This window comes from Carassius auratus, chromosome 29 (assembly GCF_003368295.1).
Source record: "Carassius auratus strain Wakin chromosome 29, ASM336829v1, whole genome shotgun sequence".
Classification (NCBI taxonomy): Eukaryota; Metazoa; Chordata; class Actinopteri; order Cypriniformes; family Cyprinidae; genus Carassius; species Carassius auratus.
Window position 1 is genome coordinate 774,913 of NC_039271.1, and position 23,611 is coordinate 798,523.

The following is a 23,611-nucleotide window of genomic DNA, read 5'->3' on the forward strand; positions in this document are numbered from 1 at the left end:
ATTAACTTTTAATTCTTTCATATAAATACAATAAAACTGCCTACTAGCCAAAGTATTTAAGAGAGGTTACATCGAAAACATACATTTTAAATTAGATGTTAAATACTGATGTAAAATCCACTTTACTTTTTAATTACTTAGTAATGCATTACACCCAACACTGATTGGTTGCATAAAAAATATTTTACAGTTGATACAAACTTTCATACAGTTACTTTCATACAAACCAAACAATCTTTTGAAATTACTGATGAATAAAGCAGCAGCAACAACATAAATATTAATGTTCTTTTGGAGTTTGGATCTTCAACACAGCTCTACAGTGGAGATCAAAATTAGAGAATCTAGAAATACGTTTGTTTTATTTTTATTATATTGTTAGTCTTCATCACTCAAAAACTGATTGAGTATTAGCTGGAGGTATTTCACTGTTCTACTAACATGTTTGACAAAATAACCAAAGCATTTCAACAAAAACATCTATTTCCTATGATCAAAATTAAAGAACAGTCAACACTTTAGTACTGAACAAGATTCAAAGTAAAATGTTGGAGGGTAACAGCGGTCAGAAACGAGTAGGAAGCGTATGGCTCCTGCTTTGAATGACTTCAGCACATCTGCGACCGCTGGACTTCACTAGATTCTTACACTGCGCTCGTGTGATTGCTTCCACTTTCTTCCATAGTTCAGCAACTGTGGCAGGTTTCTCAGACATAACTGTGTCACCAAGGTTTTTCCAGAGATTTTTAATCAGGTTTAGATCAGGACTCTGGACCAGCCGTTTCATTATTTCAAAGTTTTCAGCAAGTGTGACGAGAGCATTGTCTTGAAGCACTCCAGGTTCAGTCTTTCCACAGTTTGACGCCAAACATAAGGTTTCCCATCTGACCCAAATAAATTAAACTTGCTCTCATCACTGAAGTGAACTTTGGACCAGTTTTCCTTTCTCTACACAACATGCCCCTCAGCAAAAATGAGCTTGGCCTTTTGATTCTTTCAGCTAATGAGAGGCTTGGTCATAAGTATGACTTCAGATCCTTAACCCTGTTCAGTGCTCAACTAGCTAGCGATTCCAGCTTGAGAGTCTCCACATTATCCTGTCCTCTTGTGCACTTGTCTTAAGCCTCTTTCACACTGCATGTCGGACCCAGAAAATTGCTGACCCATTGCCGGGTCGCCTTCTGTGTGAACGCAAACACGTCCCGGGATTGATCCTTTACTAATGCAGTAAAAGGTTTGCCGTAGTGATGACACACATTATCGCTTGACTTTTCTACCAGGTGTTTTGAAGGCAGATCAACATTTCCGACAAAAAAAAACTTTGTGCAAACTGTAACAAAGCAGAGATCAGTTAGTTCCTCACTTTCCGCGCAGAAGCTGAGATCGTTGGCCAGCTTAACTGAAAGTTAGTTAACGTGCCTAGCGTTTTCGACTCGTTACCGTACACATCACACCGTGATGTCATATGTCTTTACGGGACCTTTATGGGTTGTGTGTGAACACACGCACATATCCCGGGTAATCACTGAAAGTGCGAAATCTAGCGACCCGCGAACAATTGCCGGGACACATTATTTATTTTCCGAAATCGCAGTGTGAAAGGGGCTTTACTAAATGACCAACAATTTGGGGGGTCTTGAATGAATCAGTGTCATTATAAAGATGCAATATTAAACTTAAACTTTTATGCTTAAATGCTTTCATCCAAGGCGACTTACAGTGCATTCGGGCTAACATTTTTTACCTAACATGTGCTCCCTGGGAATCGAACCCACAACTTTGTGCTGCTAACGCAATGCTCTACCAATTGAGCAACAAAAACACACACACCTTTTTTTTTCCACACGGTTTCAGAATATAATTAATTTATGAAATATGCTTTAAAAACTGCCCTTCCTGTTAGGGTAACTTCAAACAGCAGTGACCTTGAAATGTAGAAAAGTGTAGGTTATTCTCTAATTTTGATCTCCGCTGTGTATCAGACTCAAACGTCAGTCACATTGGGTGTACAACATGCTAATAATATTAACAACAGGTTTAGGATTTTAAGTTTATATAGCAGCTGCTCCCGTTAAATATAACATGCATTTTTAGGAAACTTACAGGTGCCACATCTAACATTTTATTTCCTCTCTCCAACAATGAGACACTGAAAGCTATGTGGAAGTGCGCATTCGGCTTTCTGAACACCAACCTGCTTCTAAAAGGGAAAGTGGAAACATTAACCTTTACACAAAGGTCAAAGTCACACACAGAAACAAAAGATTTTGGTGTGGTCGTGTATCCGTTCTCGTCTTATCAAAGACATCAAAGCCTGAAACAACAATACAGGCTAAACAGTGTAAGTGAAAGTGAGTTTTGTGGCCAAATTCATGCAATTAAAACCTAATTAACTATGTGAAGCTGCTTCCAATGACCTTGTTACTGCTATCATTACCATCATAACTTAGTACCATAAGATGTTATCCATTTATTAGACTACTATTATGGTAATTAGAGAATTTACCACAATGAAAACATTAACTGGATGAGGTAAATATTGGGTAAATAAAATGATAAATCTCACTAATATCTTGTGCTCAACTTTACACCAGATATATTTGAATATTAAAGACAAAATTGAAATTTACCATGGTCAGCATACTTTTCTCCAGATTAGTAAAACATACTTGATCAAAATTGTTTTATTTATAACTTTGGGAAATCATTTTACAGTGTATAATACTACTGTTCAAATGCAAAAGTGTATTTTACAATAAATAAATAAAATTATTATATATGCACATATAGATACACACACACACACACACATATATACATATATATATACACATATATATACACATATATATACACATATATATATATATACACATACATATATATATATATATATATATATATATATATATATATATATATATATATATATAGATAGATAGATAGATACACACACACATATATATGTATATATATACACACATACACACACACAGTCATACCATGGTACATTTGAAAAAGGGCATAGTAGACATTATAAAAAGACCCCATAAATATTTCTTATGATTGCACTTTCATAACAATGGCATTTTGCCCCTAAATATTTGTAAAGGACGTCTGCTTAAATAAATATTATTGTTTATCAGGTTAACAACAAAAGCAGTCGGAGTGTGTCACATCAGCTCTTACATAACATACATGCTCACTGCACTACAGACTGAACACTACCTGTTCCTGTGCACTTCAACGCTATAAGGTCTAAAAAGATTAGAAAATATTATCTGAATGAGGGAATATGATCCATACGTGTACATGTATATCAACCAGATCTGCAACATACAGGCTACATTTTCGAAACCTAAATAGACCGCATTGTTGTTGCATTTTTGGCACTTGAGAAATACTATAGTATTACAGTGGACGTGTCCAAAACATTGACACTGGGATATTAATATAGTAATAATACACAAGCTGCTGGTGACCAAAATAACTATCTAGAAATAGTCTAAAATTAACAAATATGCTAACTGAACCAATGATTCCCGCCCAAAAACGCCGCGATGCTCAAATGGGATGTCTAGATAGACAGCTCACTAGGTTTTAGGACAGGTTATATGTCTGCAAATATGAATTACAAAACACAAGCACGAACCTTAATTGTCCACTTGAAGTCATCCTGAGGGAAAACACAGGCTTTGACTTGAGAGAATGAGGTAAAATGTGAACTAAAATCCGATTGCGTCGTCTGAGGATGATCCGTCTGTCAGTCCATCAGTAAACGAGTTAAAACTCCTCAGACGCGTTTTAACGCGGATTGACAGGTACTCACGCAGGGGGTGTCTTAATCGTTTTATCTGTGAAGTGTAAACGCGTTCTGATGCAACATAAAAGCCCGGAATTGCGATACAACCACACGTCCTTCTTCCTTCCCCTGTGAGACTGTTTATCCGCGATCGATAAGTTCTGTCTGTTGCGCTCGACGGATCGTCGTTCGACTGGGCTAAAAATACAAAGCGGGCGAAAGCAGGTCCAGGATCAGTCTGTGAGATGGAATGCGCGTTCACGTCAGTTTAATTTAAACATTCAGGCAGATCGCAGATCAGTTGTTTAGGTGTCCGTTACGTTTAGAGGGTCTTTAAAAATCACATTTAAAGGCTAACGGCTTTTGAAACCGTAAAAGAACTTTATATGATTATGTATCATATGTAGCGTGGGATATTATATATATATATATATATATGTATATATATATATATATATATATATATATATATATATATATATATATATATATATATATATATATATATATATATATATATATATATATAGACACACACACACACACACACACACACACACACACACACACAGATACATATAAGTCATTTTACACATATATTAGTAATTCACATTTGAATTTGATTTAAAGAATTGGTTGTCTTTTATGTTGGTTAACACAGTATGACTAAATAAACATGGAAAGGTCTAGAAAACATAAATAATCAGAGGGTGCCGCCGCGTGGTAGTGAGCGTCAAAACAGGGAAATAAAACCTTTATTTTATTTATTACATAACCGCATTGCATTCCACGAATGAGCAAAATATTTAGACAGGGAGAGAGAGAAAAATATACAATAAAATAAACTGGTTTCATAGTTTGGGTACAATCTGACACTGAACGCGCACCTGCTCAGACCTGTGTATATTTATGAAAATTTTAATTAATAATAATAATAAAGTAGGTCGATGACGTAATGTATCAAAAGTAATACAGCAGATGCATAAGTTACCCCCAATTATTCTCACTTTACAGTACAGTAAATGCAACATTTTTGGTGTTTTTGAATAGTTTTTATGTTTTGTAGGAAAGATTGTTATGTTTATTGTTATGTGATGTTTCAATTTTTGTCAATTTATTTATATGTAATGTGATTGTTTTTTTGATGTGGTAATTGTATTTATTTATTTATTGTCTCTCTTCTGAATTTGAATTGATATGTATTGTTTTTCCAACCTTGAACCTATATTTTCCTTGCCGTATGTTTTTTTCACTTATCTATTCCTAATGCAAGTGTTTGGATGATGACGTAATGTATCAACCTTAATACAGGTAAAGAAGATGCATTAACTTTTAATACCATGTGTTATTAGGTCAGGGATCTGAATGACATCAATTGAGATAAAGTGAGGGTTCTGTTGTTTTTCTGTAATTTATAACTAAATAAACATACATTTTAAATTAAACATGATTGAATTGATAAACATTTATGTTTCTGTGATCTGCCAATTGAGGATTTGATTTGGTCTATTTATTATCCCATATGAAAAAAACGAGGGAAATGATTCTGGATGTCTTTTATGATTATTGATGTATCTTTGGTATTTGGGTTTATATTTTATAGTTATTAAACATGAAATATATATGTAAATTAATTAATTTTGTTATTATCCTATGACATCTTGGGGAAAAAATCTGGATATTTTCAAATGTATTTTAGATATTAGGGAATGTAATTAATGGTTTTATAGGTTAAATAGGAAATGTGTTTTTTATTATTATTATTTTTTTATTATTATTAATTTGATTGGCTAAATATTACATATATATGTTTCAGTCTTCTCATTTTTAATTTTTTAATTAATTATTGCTATTTTCATATAAGCTATTGCTCTCTGAAACTAAAAATAAATAACTAAGTTAATATTATGCATCTTAAAATGTTAAAAAACAATAAACAATAGCTATATCTTCAATCACTTACATTTCACTGCTGGTCACATGCTCTCCATATAACCATGTGTGTGACAAAAAAAAATTGAATATCAAACCAGCAGCTATTTTATACTGATTTTATTAATTACTGCCACTTTTCATAGAGCTACCGTTACTCAAAAAAAAAAAAAAAAACATTATTTTATCTCAATAAAACCAGCATTTGTGTGGATGTTTGTTTTACTGCATAAAAAATAACAACTATAAAACTAGCCTAGGAAACTGGCAAAATACTAATAGGTTATTACTGGTGTAATATATAATATATAACATTGAAACATCATTCCCGACTCTGAAGATCCAGTCTCGCGCACGCGCTTTTCTCCTGTTTATCGGCCCCTGAATGTTTCTCCCGTGATGCTCCGCGTGGACGAGCAGCAAGATGGCGGACGCTCTGGATGAATTTACGACAGAAACTGGATGCGTCCCGATCCTCCATCCCGAGGTAAAAACAAACAAACAGCGTATTTATTCCGCTGCAGCACGGCACCGATGCGAACCGAAATAAAAGCCTCGTTTCTAACTCCTCACAGTGATGCAGAAGGGCTGAATCCCCCCCCACTGCTGCGTAATAGCATCGCTGCTAACGTTAGCCTTTCAAACACATAGATTGTTTTTATCTGTCGTTTTATTCCATGTCTAATCTCATGTTTGAAGGCAGAGGTGTGTTTTATTCCTTGTTGTGCAGTGGCAAACGTGACGTTAGCATATTTGTGCTAGTATTACAGTGTGCTGCGTTTGCATCTTAATGACAGTCAAACAATCATTATTTACATTGATTGTGTCATATTGTTTTATTAAAATACCTTTAGGACACTATAGATGTCTGCGTTGGACTGCATTTTGGTCAGATTAATATAATGCTAGATTTGACTCTGATCTTTCATCGTTGTCAGACTCTTATATTTTCATTAATATGTTCATAGATGAATATTACTATTATTAGCAATGCTGCAATGATTGCTAGAAATAATTTCGAATCATTTCCAAAATTTGCATTGACAGCATGAAAGTTTAGCATGAAACATGTAATTCTTTCATATTAAAGCTCTATAGTATTATATGTGCAATAGATTATAAACAAGTTATTACTAAAATTATAACATGACACCCCCCCCCCCCCCCCCAAAAAATGCAATCAGAAGGTCGTTTTATTGTTATGTATGATGTTTTAATAATATTATAGGCTAATAATAATTAGTGGTCAGTCTGTAAATGTCTGTCATGTGCCGAGATGTCTGGTCGGTTTCGAGGCATGAAAAAACATGAATCAATGATAGAGACTGTGCTTTGCATGTGGCTTTTTGAGAGCGAAATGGTGAATGGTTTAGCTGTCCTCGTAATTTGGTTTGTGATGGATTATCAAAAGGTTACATTATAACGTGAAGCATTGTTCAGTTGGTCTTTTGTTGATTGGAAAAAAAATAGGGTAAAATAAGTAAATTCTTATTGGAAGCAAGGTTTTTAAAGTTAACTAAAACTATGCCTAAAAACTTACATATTTATGTAATTATTAAAAATTATTTACTTGTTATTAAAATTTTATATATATATATATATATATATATATATATATATATATATATATATATATATATATTTGTTTTTTTCTTTTTTTGCTATTTCAGGCAAAATAAATCAATAAATTCAACTTTTGCTTGAAATGAACTTTTGAAAGAAAAGAAAAAACAACATTTCTAATTTTCATTAACTTAAAAAACTAAAACTTAAAAAAAAATCTATATAATAACTATATAAAAAAACATATTTATAAAGTTAGAATATCACAATGACACTAACGTAACACTGATGTCAAAACTTTGAAATTAAAATGAAATTTATATAAATACAAAGCTAATTCAAAATATTAATAAGAATTATAACATTCAATTATACTAAAATAAAACTGATTGAACTGTAAAAATCCCACCAGGACAGATGGAAACCTCTAGTCTGTGAAAGACACACTGTACATTCGTCATTCGTTAATCAAAGGTGTTAATTAGAGGAAAGTCAACATGGGGCCCTATGAAATCCCTTTTATTTTTCCCAAATTCTGTTTTATTTTTTTCCGTTTACATTTTTCTGGATTCCGTTTTTTGATTTTTCTCAACTCCTTTTTAACGGATAAATTAAATTGTATTAATCAAAAACCAAGTGTAATTAATTAAAATCATAAAACTTATACATTTTCACAATAATTGATTAAAAGTTTAACAAAAATTGCATGTTTAGGGTCCTATAAAATGTTTTATTTTTTATTTTATTGTTATCTAATTCTGTGTTTTAGCATGTCTAATTATTTAAATGCATAAAATCAACTTAATTTATAAAAATTTTTCTTAAAATAGCCTTATGAAATGTTTTTTCCCCTCGGAAATTCTGTTGTGTATTTACATTTTTCTGTTTTTCAAATGAAGGCATAAAACATTCATTTCATTTATCTTTTAACTCTTGAATTATCTGCGCCATTGAATTTTAATTATCTGCGCCATTCATTAACACAGACACGCATAACATGCAGGATTCATATTTAAATAGACTCTTCCGGCTTAATATTTACAGATATTAGTCCATATCGCAATTTGATGTAAGTGCAATGACCTATTTTGATTAATTCATTCAAAATGTGACAAATTATTTCTGCACAGTGTGCCTGTGGGTGTGATTTCATTTGCATTTCTGCTTTATATCTAAAAATAGACAAAGAAATGTGAAATCTGACTACAAATAACAATTTTAGTCATGAAAAAATATGGACGAAACTAACAGATGTTCCCCAGAGTCGAATGCTTAATGTCTTCCTGTTTTAATAGGAAACCAAGCATCTCAGTAAGTGTCACATGGTCCCACAGATGCTGTAAGCGCTCGTCTCCTCACTGGCAGGAGGTACATTAGGCCCTTATTGAATTATACCAACTGATCCGATACCAGGCGCAAAACCATTGAGTAAAACAACAAGACACCTTTATAAAAGTCTGCTGGATGATGCCGTTTCTCCCTGCTGCTCATTTGATCAGTTCTGTTGCACAACATATCTGTCTTGCATAACATATCTGTTTCTCTAATTATTGAAATGGTATAATTGGATTAGGATTAATGCTATGCGTATGACTTTAAATATTTGGATTAGGTGCATATCTGATAGCAGAAATTTAGTCTGCACTTCTGTAACTTCACTATTATGCCACATTTACCATGTTTTCTAATGGAATACTAACATACTGTACTTGCTAATATATATTATGAATATAATATGAATAGTTGTTGACCGATATATATTAGCAAAACCGATATATCGGCCAAAATTTTGATAAGCAGCTTTTATTTGGACAGTGGTGGGACTTTTATTTTTTTCCGTTTAAATTTTTCTGGATTCAGTTTTTTCCTGTTTTAATTTTGCTCAACTCCTTTTTAACGGTTAAATTAAATTAATCAAAAAGCACGTCTAATTAAATAAAATCATAAAACGTATACATTTTCACAATAATTGATTAAAAGTTTAACAAAAATTGCATGTTTAGGGCCCTATAAAATGTTTTATTTTTTCTTTTATTGTTATCTAATTCTGTGTTTTAGAATGTCTAATTATTTAAATGCATAAAATCAACTTAATTTATTCAATGTTTTCTTAAAATAGCCTTCTGCTGGCAGAAATTAGATATCTGCTAGCAGAAATTTAGTCTGGACTTCTGTAACTTCACTATTATGCCACATTTACCATGTTTTCTAATTGAATACTAACATACTGTACTTGCTAATATATATTATGAATATAATATGAATAGTTGTTGACCGATATATATTAGCAAAACCGATATATCGGCCAATATTTTGATAAGCAGCTTTTATTTGTTCAGTGATGAGACTTTTATTTTGACAGCTCTAAGCACGTCAGCGTCTGAGCACAGTTATAGTAGATTTCAATTTTATTTAAAGTTTTAATTTAATTAGGAGTCAAGAAAAATATAAAAATGTAAGATCATATTTACGTCATCCAAATCATAGGTCGTTAATGTTTCATATATTTTCGACTAAACAAATTTAATTTCAGAGGTCAAATGTCAGCCAGCTAGATCGGTTTCAGCAGGGTTGTGGCTTTATGTTGTGTTATTGTGCTGGATCATTAACTTTTGATGGATAACCCTGGTTAATACTTGCTTCTTGACTGACCTCTGACCTCTCAAAGAGCCTTTTAGAAATAAAGATTTGTCTGCGCTGTCCATTTGTATGTCCTTTTCACGCACATTCTCATTCGGGATGCTTCGCTGTAGGGTAATTATTGAGGATTCAGGTGATCTCGCTAGGCTTTTCTCTGGACGTGTGGCTGCTGGATGAATCTTTGTGTTGATAATATGTACAATCGTGTCTAAGACGCATCGCTGTTTGGTGTGTTTGTAAGAGTAACAACTAGGACTTTAATAAATGCTGTCATTGTGGTGGGTGCAAATGTGTTATTACTGATTTATGTTACTCGGTCCCTACCGTTTACTCTTCACTAATGAGTTTATTTAAGGATTATTTGTAATGCCACTGCTTTATAAATGCATTCTCGTTTACTGTGTTTGCCCCTTCATTATCTTTCTACATTAAACTCTGTGGCCGGTGTGTTTGTGTCATGTTTTTGCTGGCCTGGCATTACACACACACACACACACACACACACACACACACACACACACACACACACACACACACACACACACACATAAAGAGAGCTCGGTGTGTTTGCCAGGACTCCCTTGTGTCCTGTGGGTTTGTCCTTTGAATCAGTTTCAAGCTTTTGTCAGAAGGTGTCTCTTTACAGTGTTTTTACACATCTATTTAAAGTTTGTGGTGGTTAAATAACTTCTAGTGTAATATTAATATGCTTCAGATCTGATTATAGTCTGCACATTTTCTACGATTGTGATTTATAATTAAATAATAATATTTTGTCACTGTGTATTATGTTATTTTAGAATTAATACTTTATATGTACATTTAAATGAAATAAACATTTTATATAAATAATATACATATGCATAAAATGTATAAAATAAAAATACAATTAAAAAAATAAATAAAATAAATACTGTTTTCTAGGGGGTAAATCCTTGAAAGGGCTCGGTGTACAGGGTACAGCTGGAGGTACAGGTCAGAAGGGCTTTTAATACAAAAGACAGAGCAATCAATAGGGCTGAGGTTTGGACATCTGCTGGTCATCACACACACACACACACACACACACACACCCTCATGCAGACCGAGGGGTTTTAATAGTCTAATTATAATGTGTGTGACGACGTTTCATGAACCGCTTTCTTGCTGACCAATTGTATTAAAATTATGTTTTTTGTCACTATACTGTTAATTTAATTAATCAATCAATAAATTAGCATTTTTTATGATTAGTTAACCTTAGTAAACGGACATAGTTTTCCAAGATGGACAGAAAAAGGGTTGATGTGTAAACGTGGCTGGTCATATGTTAATATGATTATAGTTAAGAAATCTAACGATGAAGTAATAAGCTATATTTGCATTTTAGTCAGGGTTGCACAATAGTGAAATCATGAAATAACCAAAAATATTTTGAATGGTTAAAATCAAATTAAACATAATAAAATAAATAGAATTGAAATAAAATAAAACAAAGTTAATATATCATAAAATAAAATATAAATTTATAAATAAATGCAGGCTTTTTAAAAAAAAATCTATCAATAATAAACATTTATTTTGCTCACAAATGTAGCAATTATTAATCATGATTGTTTTCATTTGAGAAATGTAGTTTTACTTTTAATCAGCATTATTGCACTTTCACAAAAGCACAGAGAAGTTGCAAAGTCAAGATTCATGTTTAAATATATTGTAATATCACAGACAATTATGCTTAAAAGAGACAAGCAGAAGTTGTGATCACGATTAAAATAAGTTTAATCGTGCAGTTTCAGAAAACATTTAGTTGCATGAAACAGCAAGATAATCCTGTATCCATGATATTGTGTGTGTGTGTGTGTGTGTGTGTGTGTGTGTGTGTGTGTGTGTGTGTGAGCTCGTTGTCACCATGGAGACTGACCGTACGAGTGACACATTGTGTCTTCTATCTGATGATGAACTGACTGTGTTTCTCTCCCTCAGGAAATTAAACCCCAGAGTCACTTTAATAATGACTACAGCGAGAGCGTCAGCCGCAAGAGCCACGTGGACGACTACAGCACTTGGGACATCGTCAAGGCCACCCAGTGAGTCCACACACACACACACACACACCGGAACGACCATCTACACACACACATCCCTGACTCAGAAATATCTGATGATGCTCATGTCGTCAACACAACATTGTATTATCAGAGAACGCAAAAGACACTTTTTTTGGTGTTTGTTGGCCAGGGTTAATTTTATTAACAAAAACTATGACAAAAAACAATATTCCTTTCTATCCATGACTGACACGAGAAGACACTGACATCATTAAACACTAACTCTGACTATGTTTATATCTTTGACAAAAATAGACGAGACTAAAATGTAGTTTAGATCTCTATATCCAGAATTTCTCTTTATTTTCTTCATCTTGAAAGAAGAGGAAAAACAGAGACCTCCATGAGTTTTCATGCTCGGGGTTGCCAGATGTCAAGAGTTTAAATCCCCTTATCATAGGGCCCTATAAAATCATCCCCCCCCCTCCCAAAAATGCCTTTTTTTTTCATCTTTTTTTTTCTGTTTTAATTTTATGGATTCCAATTTTTCCGGGTTTTCTTTTTCCCCCTCCATAAATTTTTTCTTAGACTGATGGTTAAATAAAAAGTAGTGAAAAGTCATGTCTAATTAATTGAAATCAAACTTTTACAATTTAACAATAACTGATTAAAAATAAAAAAAAATTCATTTTTTTAGGACCCTATGAAATATGCTTTATTTTTACATAAAAATTTTTTTTTTCTCGATTCCATTTCAATGGTTTAATTAAAATTTACTAATTAAAAAACATGTCCAATTAATTTTGACAAATATATTTATATAAGATAAATGTATTACTTTTTTTTTTTTACGTGTTGTGTATTTAAATTATTCTGATAATCAGATGAAGGCATAAAATGTTAATTAATCTTTTAATCAAAATAAAAATAGGCAAAGTCTATTGTGTTTTAATAGAATGATGATAATTCTGAATTATTGTAATTAACATCTGTTTTAGTTTTTTGAGAGACGCTTTTGAGTTTTACCAATTTTTAAAATGTATAGAGCATGTAGACATTTATTCAACCAAAACTTGACAAAAAAAAAAAACAGGACAGGTTGACTAAATCTGATTAAAAAAAAGAAAAGTAAATTTGAATGACAGAACAGCTGACAAAGTGAACACCAGTGTTGTGAAACTGGATAGAAGCTGTTGTTCAGGGATGTTTTGGGGTGTAATTTGAGCTGTTTGTGTGCTCAGGTACGGGATATTCGAGCGATGCCGTGAGCTGGTGGAGGCCGGATATGACGTGCGTCAGCCGGATAAAGAAAATGTCACACTCCTGCACTGGGCGGCAATCAATAACCGCATCGACCTGGTCAAGTACGTCTCTCTCTTTCATTTTATGCATATCTTCTCTCCTGGATCCCTAGGATTTTTTCCCCCTTCTGATATTAAGACAACACACACACATGCACACAGAGGAATGGATCGAGTTATTACTCTCTCAGCATTCAGAAAAGCTCATTACGAGACTGTGTGTGCGTGTGCATATCCTCCTCTTAATAAGCGCCTGCTCTGGCGCAGTCATTTATTTTACTCCGCTCTCTTGTGCAGCTGTAAGATAAAGCTGAATGCTGTCTGTCTGCTCTTTTTAGGTACTACATATCTAAAGGAGCTGTAGTCGATCAGCTGGGAGGAGATCTCAACTCTACACCGCTGCACTGGGCTACAAGGTGTGCCTTTGATATGCACTGCTACAAAAAAGAAAAGAAAATTAAAATAAATAGAAATACAGTCGAACTAATAAAAAGGACAAACACACAACAACATTTCTAAAACTTAGATAAGTTTTAGATAAGGGTAATTGAAATAAAGCTGAAATTAGATATAAATATTAGATAAAAAACAAAACAAATCAAAAGTGATCAGAAAAAAAATTACTTTGAAGTTGAATTCCAATCTGCAAAAACTAAAACTGAAGTAAGTTAATTAAAGCTAAATAGAAATTAAAATATAGTCAAAAAAAAAAAAAAGACAGACATAAAACAGAAATGACAGAAAATATTAAATTAAACTTTCTGTGGGTGATTGAAAAAAGAAAAGAAAAATGTAAATGAAAATTTGCTGAAATAAAATGTTTAAGCTGAAGTATTAAACTTAACACAAACTAAATCTGAAGTAATTGAAATAAAGCTGAAATATAAATATTAGATGATTTTTTTTTTTTGCTCAAAATAAAATGTTGAAGTAGGCTACTAAAATTACAAAAACTGAAATAAGGTAAAGCTAAGTAGAAATATAAAACTAATAAAATGACACAAAACCGAAATTGATTAAATAATTAAATAATTATATTAGAATAACAGTGCATTGCATTGTGGGATGCATTGTGCTCTTTTACGCTGCACATTTTGTCAAATATAATAGCTTATCCTTTTATTCAGTGCATACATTAATGTGAATGATGTGCACCCTTCAAAATGAGTGCAAGCATGCCAATACGGCGTGTGTGTTTAGTGTGTGTGTGATGTTTTATCAGTCTGCTCTCTCTCATCCAGACAGGGCCATCTCTCTATGGTGGTGCAGTTGATGAAGTACGGCGCTGATCCGTCTCTCATCGATGGCGAGGGATGCAGTTGTGTGCATCTGGCCACTCAGTTTGGACACACCTCTATTGTAGCGTATCTCATCGCCAAGGGACAGGTATGCTTGTTTAACACCTTAATAACACTCTGTGTGGAGCTGATCTCATAACAGAGAGTTACAGCCAATCAGAATATTTTAAATTGCGATTTTGAGCCAATAAGCTACTTGGGAAGACATGATGAGAATCTGCCTTGTGACTGAGTACTGTTTATTAGCATGCTAAAGAGTCGATTTATCATGCGTTTTGTCGTGCTTGGTCTATTTTCAGCCTGTAGGGGGCATATATGACATAGAAAGTATGGTGTATCTGATCTAAGTCTTCTCTGTGTTGTATTTTCTAGGATGTGGATATGATGGATCAGAATGGCATGACCCCTTTGATGTGGGCGGCTTATCGGATGCACAGGTGTGTGTGTGTCTGTGTGTGTGTTATGAGAGAAAATACATTATTTTGGCATTGTGAGATGGAAAGCTAATAGGAATGATTTCTTGCAGTGTTGACCCGACACGGCTGTTGCTGACGTTTAACGTGTCGGTGAATCTGGGTGATAAGTATCATAAGAACACGGCTCTGCACTGGGCGGTTCTGGCCGGAAACACTACGGTCATCAGCCTGCTGTTGGAGGCTAATGCTAATGTGGATGCACAGAACATCAAGGTAAAGTCCAGACGCCTGCACTAGCACACTGAAATGAACGGTGTAGATTAGTGGTACGTATTTGCTTTTTAAACATTTTTAGTACCAGCATCGGCCCGTAAATGTCAGATGCAGGACTTTTATTTTGACAGATACACAGGAGCTTCCTTTTTTCATCATCAATCATTTATTTTTATTTAAAAGTTCTTTCTGATAATGTAACGGCAAATTCTTTAATAATTTTTATTTCAATTTGTTTTATAAATAAATGCATTCTTATTATTTTAGTAAATATTTTTTTAAATAAAAATAAAATCCCTTACAGAAATCCACTTCAATTTTTAATTTTATATATATATATATATATATATATATATAGCTTTTATTTTGTTTTGTTTTTTCAGTTTTCATTTTGATTTTAGTCGTCAAGTAATTTAGTACTTAAACTTATTTCAGTAAATTACCAATGCAACATATAAATATTTAAATAAAATATAAAAAATTATTGTATCGCATTGCATTTTAAGTTAAGGCAAATGTTTTTATTGGCTTTAGTTAATGAAACCATACTGGTGTACCTCACATTTAATAATATTTGTTGGTTTCAGGGGGAGACGCCGCTGGATCTGGCCAAACAGAGGAAAAATGTGTGGATGATAAATCATCTGCAGGAGGCCAGACAGGCCAAAGGCTACGACAGCCCCTCATACCTGAAACGGCTCAAAATGGACAAGGTACTGCAAGTGAAACCACCCGTTCAGACTCACCAGTCGAGAAGTAGTGCATGCACTCAGACGTTTCTCTGTCCGTCTGCAGGAGTTCAGGCAGAAGGTGATGTTGGGAACTCCGTTCCTGGTGATCTGGCTGGTGGGATTTATCGCCGATCTGGACATTGACTCCTGGCTCATCAAGGGTGTGATGTATGCAGTGATGTGGCTCGTCGTGCAGTTTCTGTCCAAGTACGACCCCTTTATAAAAGCTTTGGCTTTTAATGCATTGTAATGTGAATGCGAAGCATCATCGCTAACATTGACCTCTGTTTCTAGGTCTTTCTTTGATCACTCCATGCACAGCGCTCTTCCTCTGGGCATCTATCTGGCCACTAAGTTTTGGATGTACATCACCTGGTTTTGTTGGTTCTGGAACGATATCCTTTCAGTCGCTTCATCCTGTGCTGTCAATTTGATGATCATAATAAGGATTTGATGCTACTCAATCAGGTTGATTCAACCCACTTAATAAGAATATTGTATTTAGCTCTTCTGACACAGCATCATTTATCAGAAATAGAAACGATGCACTCGAACCCTGCAGCTGAAATCAGTCCAAGAGCTCTGGATCCGTTTCCTTCTCGCCTTTATCATCCAACAATAGAGCATCTCCTCTGGGGATTGAGCTCATTGTTGACTGCTGTAATTGTTGCCCGTGTGCAGCTCAGCTCAGCGAAACCACCGACCCACTTACAGGAGAAACAGGTTTTCTGCATTTGTTAGTGTGTTTCTGGACATACTGTTCTCTGGGTGATGGAGACACTCATGTTACATCCAGACGTCTCAGCCACAAGTCAAACAGGAAATGTTACATATTTACAGAAATAATCCGTTTAAATGTTGCAGCTCAGAATTCCACGGAACTTTCAGTGTAAATTCAAACAGTCATTTGTCACACTCTGAGGAGACCACCAACCCCTCAACTCACCTCCACAGATGTCTACTATGCATTGGGCGGGATCAATGCACACAAGGCATTCCTGGATGTGTGCTTCGTGCATGTGCAGAGCAGCTTGCAGGGGTCTTCACAGACATGTCCCTCACTCAAGCAACTGTGCCACAAAAATCCACATCCATTGTTCCAGTGCCGAAACACTCCTCCCCGATGTGCCTGAATGACCACTGCCCAGTAGCACTAACACCTATTGTTACGAAGTGCTTTGAGCGACTGGTCCTAGCACACCTCGAGGACTGCCTCCCACCCACACTTGACCCACACCAATTTGCCTTCCCGTAGCAATAGGAGCACAGAGTACACAGTATATACAATACTGCACTCTGTACTCACACACGTAGACAATAACAACACATTTGAACAGATGTTGTTTGTTGACTCCAGCTCAGTTTTTAAAAGTCATTCCCTCCAAGCTGAACACAAAACTTAAGAGTCCTGGACATTAACATCTCCCTCTGCAACTGGATTATGGACTTTCTGACCGACAGACCTCTCGGCATGTTAGGTCAAGCCACACCTGCTCCACCACCATCACACTCAACACCTGCGTACCCCAAGGCTGTGTGCTGAGCCCATTCCTCTTTTCCCTCTACATCCACAACTGCAAGCCTGAGCATGGATCCAACTCCATCATTAAATTTGTAAATGACACTGCAGTGATTGGCCTCATTGGAGACAACGATTGGTACTTCACAGATTGGTATGAATGAAACACTCAAATCAGTCTGATTCGATTGATTGGTCCAAAATTGTGTTGGCTCTTTTGCTGTGTCATATTGAACATAACTTCCTTAACTCTCCACACATCTCCCGTTCCTCACCATCCACCTGCCCTTCTTGCTCAACAGTCTAGCTCTCTTCTATAACTTTGGCAAGTCTTGGAAGTCTGACCCTGGTATCATCAAAGCTTCCGAGGAGCAGAAGAAAAAGGTAAAATCTCAAACTGCAAACAAGTTCAGCGATAATTACAGCAAATCGACTCACCCTCAGGTCATCCCGGATGCAGATAAATGTGCTTTTTAATCAGATTAGATTTTGAAATGTAGCATTGCATCACTTGCCCAGTAATGTATGCTCTGTAGTGAATGGGTGCCGTCAGAACGAGAGTCCAAATAAAAACATAGCTGATAAAAACATCACAATAATCCACACCGCTCCAGTCCATCAGTTAATGTCGTGTGGAGCGAAAGGCTCTCCTCTGGTGTATTTATCAGCTGTTTGGACTCATTCTGATGGCACCCATTCACTGCAGAGAATCCATTGGTGAGACAGTGATATGAATGCTACATTTCTTCAAATCTTTGAGCTATGATTCAGGGCTCTTTAACTTGGGCCAATAAAAAAAAAAATGCATCATGCACAGGAAAGCACCACTCATGAGAAAATGTCTCTTTCTTCTCTCTTCAGACTATAGTTGAACTGGCAGAAACAGGCTCTCTGGATCTCAGCATATTCTGCAGCACCTGTTTGGTAATTAGGACTCTTTTCCATTCTGCACACTAAAGCTTGAACACAGTCAGCGTTGGCTAGTTGATAACCCAACAGTCTGATTTGCATTGCAATTTCCATCAAAGTGTCCACTCATAAAACACTCACTTTAATGGCCTGTTCTCCACAGATACGGAAGCCAATCAGATCGAAACACTGCGCCGTTTGCAATCGATGCATCGCCAAGTTTGATCACCACTGCCCGTGGGTCGGAAACTGCGTGGGTGAGTTTTCTAGTCATATTCCTACTGAATCCCACCAACCATCCACCTCACATGCCCTTCTACACGACATTAACACAAAAACTCAGAGATGTTCTGTCAGGAAATCATTCGTTATTGTGAAGAAAGCCCATTTTGCATCTCATAATCCAAATCTTGGACTTATTTGAGCCAAAGACAGGATTGTGATTCATTCCTTTTGTTTTTCTCCTCATGGTTTGTGGACAGGAAGTGGGAACCACCGTTACTTCATGGGCTACTTGTTCTTCCTGTTATGTATGATCTGTTGGATGATGTACGGATGCATTTGCTGTGAGTACACTATTTTGCACGACCAATGCAATGATAAACGAATATAAATTAAAATAGTATTCATTTATTGTAACATTCTACAAACAGGTTATCTACATTAGTTAACATGAGTCAACATTTTCTAATTCATTGTTAAAATCAATATTTAGTATCTGTTGAAATTAATGCACTGTTAACTAACATTAAAAACGGTGAATAAATGCTGTTATTTAACATTGTTAGCTTGTAATTTAATGCACAAAGGGTTCACCCAAAAATGAAAATATTGTCATCATTTATAAACCCTGAAGTTATTCCAAACCTGTAAAAGAAGATATTTTGATGTTGATGGTAGCCATCGACTTCCATGGTATGGGAAAAAATATATAATGGAAGTCAATGGCTACCGTCAACTGTATTCTTCAAAATATCTCTTTATATAATAAAGATGACAGACTTTTCATTTTTGGATGAACTGTCCCTTTAATTAATATTAACAAATGAGAACGTATTGTAACCTGATTTTTTTGCATTAGTAGAATGAATGGTTTTGATGGTGATTGTGCTCGGTCTCTGCAGACTGGAGGATTCACTGTGCCACCAGCTACACTAAAGACGGCTTTTGGATCTACATCACCCAGATCGCCACCTGCTCGCCGTGGATGTTCTGGATGTTTCTCAACAGTGTGTTTCACCTCATGTGGGTCGCTGTACTCATCATGTGCCAGCTCTATCAGGTAGTGTATGCTCAAGTCTAGATCCGTTGCAAAAGCAAGAGAGGCCTTTGTTTAGGTCTTGAGGATGCATTTCGGTCGGCATGTTGTACCTGAGTTTGTATGTTTGATATGTCCTCCATAGATCGCTGTTCTGGGCATCACTACAAACGAGCGCATGAATGCCAGAAGATATAAGCACTTTAAAGTTACAGCCACGTCCATCGAGAGCCCTTTCAAGTGAGTCGTTTAAACTCAATTCAGCTTGAGCTGGGAAGCACTGAACATAGAGGAGGATTGTCAAGCATAAATACATTTTATAGATGACTGATCTGTGTATTCATCATCAATACAGTCTTTAGAATATAATCCATATACTCAAGGTCAAAGTTCATTCATATAGCACCTTAAAACGACACAAATGTTGACCAAAGTGCTTCACAAATAGAGCAAAATACACACTGTAGTAACTCAAAAGAATAACAAAAACAAAAATATATAATAGTCATAATCTGGTACATCACAAATGATCCTGTTAGTGCTTGTTTAGACATCAACAATTTATAAAAAGATCCAGTTCTGTATAAAAATAAAATTTTATCAATACAAAAAAAAAATAATAATAATGACATTTAAGAAAAATGTCACTTGAAATAGAGCTGAAACTAAATATTAGATGAAAAACTTTGTGCAAAAGTTATTTGCCCGGCAAAGTTGAAGTACTAATATTACTAGCTGAAATTACTGAAACTAAAAATTACAAAATTAATAATGAACAAAGAAAATTAAATATTTTAAAATAAACTTTATTAAAATAAATAAAAAATGCTATACAAATCTATTGAAAAGCTAACTCTGAATATTAATATAAAGTATATACATGATACTAAAATAACACTGTTTCAGATAATATATTTTTTTAATTAAGTTATTAAGTTAAAGCACTAAAATAAATAATATAAAGCTTGAAACAAAATGGATTTAAACTAAATTAAAATGACTAATAAAACTTGCTAATGAAAAATAATGAGAAAAATTTATTTTTTTTAATTTTGAGATAAATATTATATTCAAAATATTACAGTAATCAATCAAGCATATTCATAATACTATAATAACATTGTTTCAGGTAATGAAGTTAATACGTTTAAGTTGAACTAATAAAACTGTAATTGAAATAAAACTGTAAAAATATTTGAACAAAATAAAGGACAAAAACTAATAAAAATGACAAAAGCAAGCAACATTATTATTAATGAAACGTAAATGTTCAATTAAGGCCATGTGGTCCTACAGTTAAACGTGAGAACGGTTGTTTAGGAAGACATTATTGTCAGGAAAGATAACTCTGTCGCTCCTCTGTTTTCAGTCACGGTTGTTTGAGGAACCTCATAGACTTCTTCGAGCTGCGCTGCTGTGGTCTGCTGCGGCCCGTGGTGGTAGACTGGACGTCCCAGTACACAATAGAGTACGAGCAGACGTCCGGCTCAGGATACCAGCTGGTGTAGAGCGGTGACGGAGCGACGGAGCGAGAGCGAGAGCGAGAAGAGGGGAGAGGTTTTCCTGAAGTGCTGCTCAAACGGGACCACCTCCTTCACCAAGACTGCAAACCTCACCCAGTCAGGATAACGCATGCTGTCACCAACTCCACCCGAGACGCAGGGACACCAGGAACAGGAAGAGGAGGAGTTTAATGCAGTACAGCCCACTCTTCTCGATTGGTCAGCAGAGACGCACATCGTTCGTTTAACTTCGGTTCTCTTCCTGTGACCCCTTTTTTTTTTTGTTGCTTGTAAAGTGATTTCGGATCTGCGTTAAGTCCTGGTTCAACCTGGAACTTTGTGTAGGAATGAGAATATTAGCGTCGAAAAAGCGTTTGTGGTTTTAAGGAATCGTTCTGGCCAAAATTAGACTTTTTATTATTATTTGTTCTTCGTCATGTCGCATCAAACCTGTATGACTGGCGTGGAAAACAAAAGAAGATGTTTAGTAGAATGTTCAGGCTGCTCTTTTCCATAGAAGTAAAACGTGTTTTTTTTTTTTTTTCAATGCAGGAAATAATATTAACACATTTTTACATTTTAAGGCGAACGATTCCTTTAAGCTGCCTCGATTTGTCTGAAAACAGGCGTCGTATTGACACGCATTCTCATGCCCTGATCAAATAATGTGACATAACATATTTATTTTAACCTATTTATGTAGTATTTTGCGCAATTAAGTAAATATGGTATCATGAGGTAATTTTAACATATCTTCATTTCCACATATATATGTACATTTGCAGCATGTTTAATAGTTTAGGTGGGGTGAATCCTTCGAAAACGTGTCAAGAAGATAAAGCCGGGTCATATTTCACCCCAAAATCAAAAGAAACACATATTAGATTATATTTGGGTTAGAGAAAACGGTTTTCATGAAGGTTAAACACATTTCCCCATAATTCTCATTGCGATCCTGCACTAAAACCTCCTTATTACTTTATTTAAAAATCACCTCATTATTACTGTATTTAAAAATCTATAAAAGTATTTATAGTATATTGCCTCTAAATTATGCTATTTTTTTAAAATCATTGTTTTTCAACCGTTGTTTACTGTTAAACAATTAAAAAACACTATTGCAATGAGAATTACAGCAGAAACACAGTCTTCACTTTCATATATTATATACATACTTTTTTTTTTTTTTTACATAAATAATGTTTGTTTTATTACATTTTTGGATGAAATGTGACCTGGCCACGTTCTTGCTGTGTTTGTGAGAGTAATCCAGGTGCCCTCTGAATTTTACAAGAAATAACACGCTCGTATGTGAACCTCTATATTTATTATGTATGTGTAGTTTTAGGAAGTGTATATACATCTAAAGTTGAAAAGCCATTATTAAGTGGACCTGATCGCTGTATGGACTTAAAGGGAGATGGCGTTTAACACCCCAGAGGGGCTCCTTCCATCTGTTCCCATTCATTTTAGGGTTTTTTGTGGCAGCGGCAGTATTCGTCTGCCTTAAACAATGCACTGATCTTTTTTAGTTTGTTCGATGTTACTGAAAAAACAAGCTCTTTTCCCCGGCGTCGCCAAGGGATCTTCAAGCTTGCGTAGAAAGAGGAAGCTCCTCCCCTTTTTGCTCCCCATTTCCTCTTCCTGTCGGTGTGGCGTTTTCGTGACAGGATGTAAAGAATGTGCATCTGTACATAAATGAACTAGATTCATTATTCTATATGTGACTTGCGTTCGTTTTTTTATTTTCGTCCGTGTTAGTTAAAGCTGCTCCTAATTTTTTTTTTATCTTACCAAAAAAGCAGAAAAAAAAAACGATTATCCAAGTGTATGACTGTAGCTTTTAGTGGCGTCTGGCACTGCTGTGTACTGACCTTTGACCTTGCAAACCTCCACTGCATGTGTAAAGCCTGATCATCCGAAAGACGCCCCATCTGTAAATAATGAATGTTCAGTATTTGCAACCAGTTTTTTTTATTCTTTGTTTTTACATTTTATCCCCGATGTGTGTATCGTTCTCGAGTGTCCCTCATGCTCTGCGGCCGATCGGTGCTCTGAAGATGTATTATACCTGAATGTCCCGTTCTCATTGATTATTATTCAGCCTAAAGGGTTACTTTTGTATGTTTCATTGCTGGGTTTGTTGTACCACTGTATGTACAAACTGTAAATGCCGGAGAAGTAGACGTGTGAGCAGACGCGGTGCTGTAATATGTGGATCAGGCACAGTGACGCTCATTCATTCATGTGACAGTGTTTTTCGAGATTATATTCACTCTGTCGTTCCTCCGCTGGCTGTTTTCCCACCATGTGAAAAGCACATGCTCATCTCCAGTGCCTCAGCTGAGATCAGGACCCTACTCTGCTTCGGATCTAACTTATTGGGCATGGTTCAATTTTAATGGCTTTATTAATAAAACATTCGAAGGTGAAAAGC

At 35.1% G+C, this 23,611-nt stretch overlaps 1 protein-coding gene across 1 annotated transcript; it reads left to right on the forward strand.

Annotated features, from left to right (window-relative positions):
* The first annotated feature begins 6,065 nt into the window (after positions 1-6,065).
* On the forward strand, positions 6,066-23,611 carry LOC113047793 (palmitoyltransferase ZDHHC17). Its single transcript, XM_026209086.1, has 17 exons — positions 6,066-6,221; positions 11,903-12,006; positions 13,209-13,331; positions 13,607-13,684; positions 14,510-14,654; positions 14,939-15,003; positions 15,093-15,255; positions 15,843-15,968; positions 16,051-16,193; positions 16,281-16,381; positions 17,765-17,889; positions 18,367-18,429; positions 18,578-18,671; positions 18,897-18,980; positions 19,539-19,696; positions 19,818-19,912; positions 21,042-23,611. The coding sequence occupies exons 1-17, from the start codon at positions 6,159-6,161 to the stop codon at positions 21,178-21,180; spliced, it is 1,869 nt and encodes a 622-aa protein (XP_026064871.1). The 5' UTR covers positions 6,066-6,158; the 3' UTR covers positions 21,181-23,611.

Coding starts and splice junctions, on each gene's coding strand:
- LOC113047793 (XM_026209086.1), top strand. CDS start 6,159: ATGGCGGACGCTCTGGATGAATTTACGACAGAAACTGGATGCGTCCCG. Junction 15,969..16,050: donor AACGGCTCAAAATGGACAAG/GTACTGCAAGTG, acceptor GTCCGTCTGCAG/GAGTTCAGGCAGAAGGTGAT. Junction 16,194..16,280: donor GTCGTGCAGTTTCTGTCCAA/GTACGACCCCTT, acceptor CTCTGTTTCTAG/GTCTTTCTTTGATCACTCCA.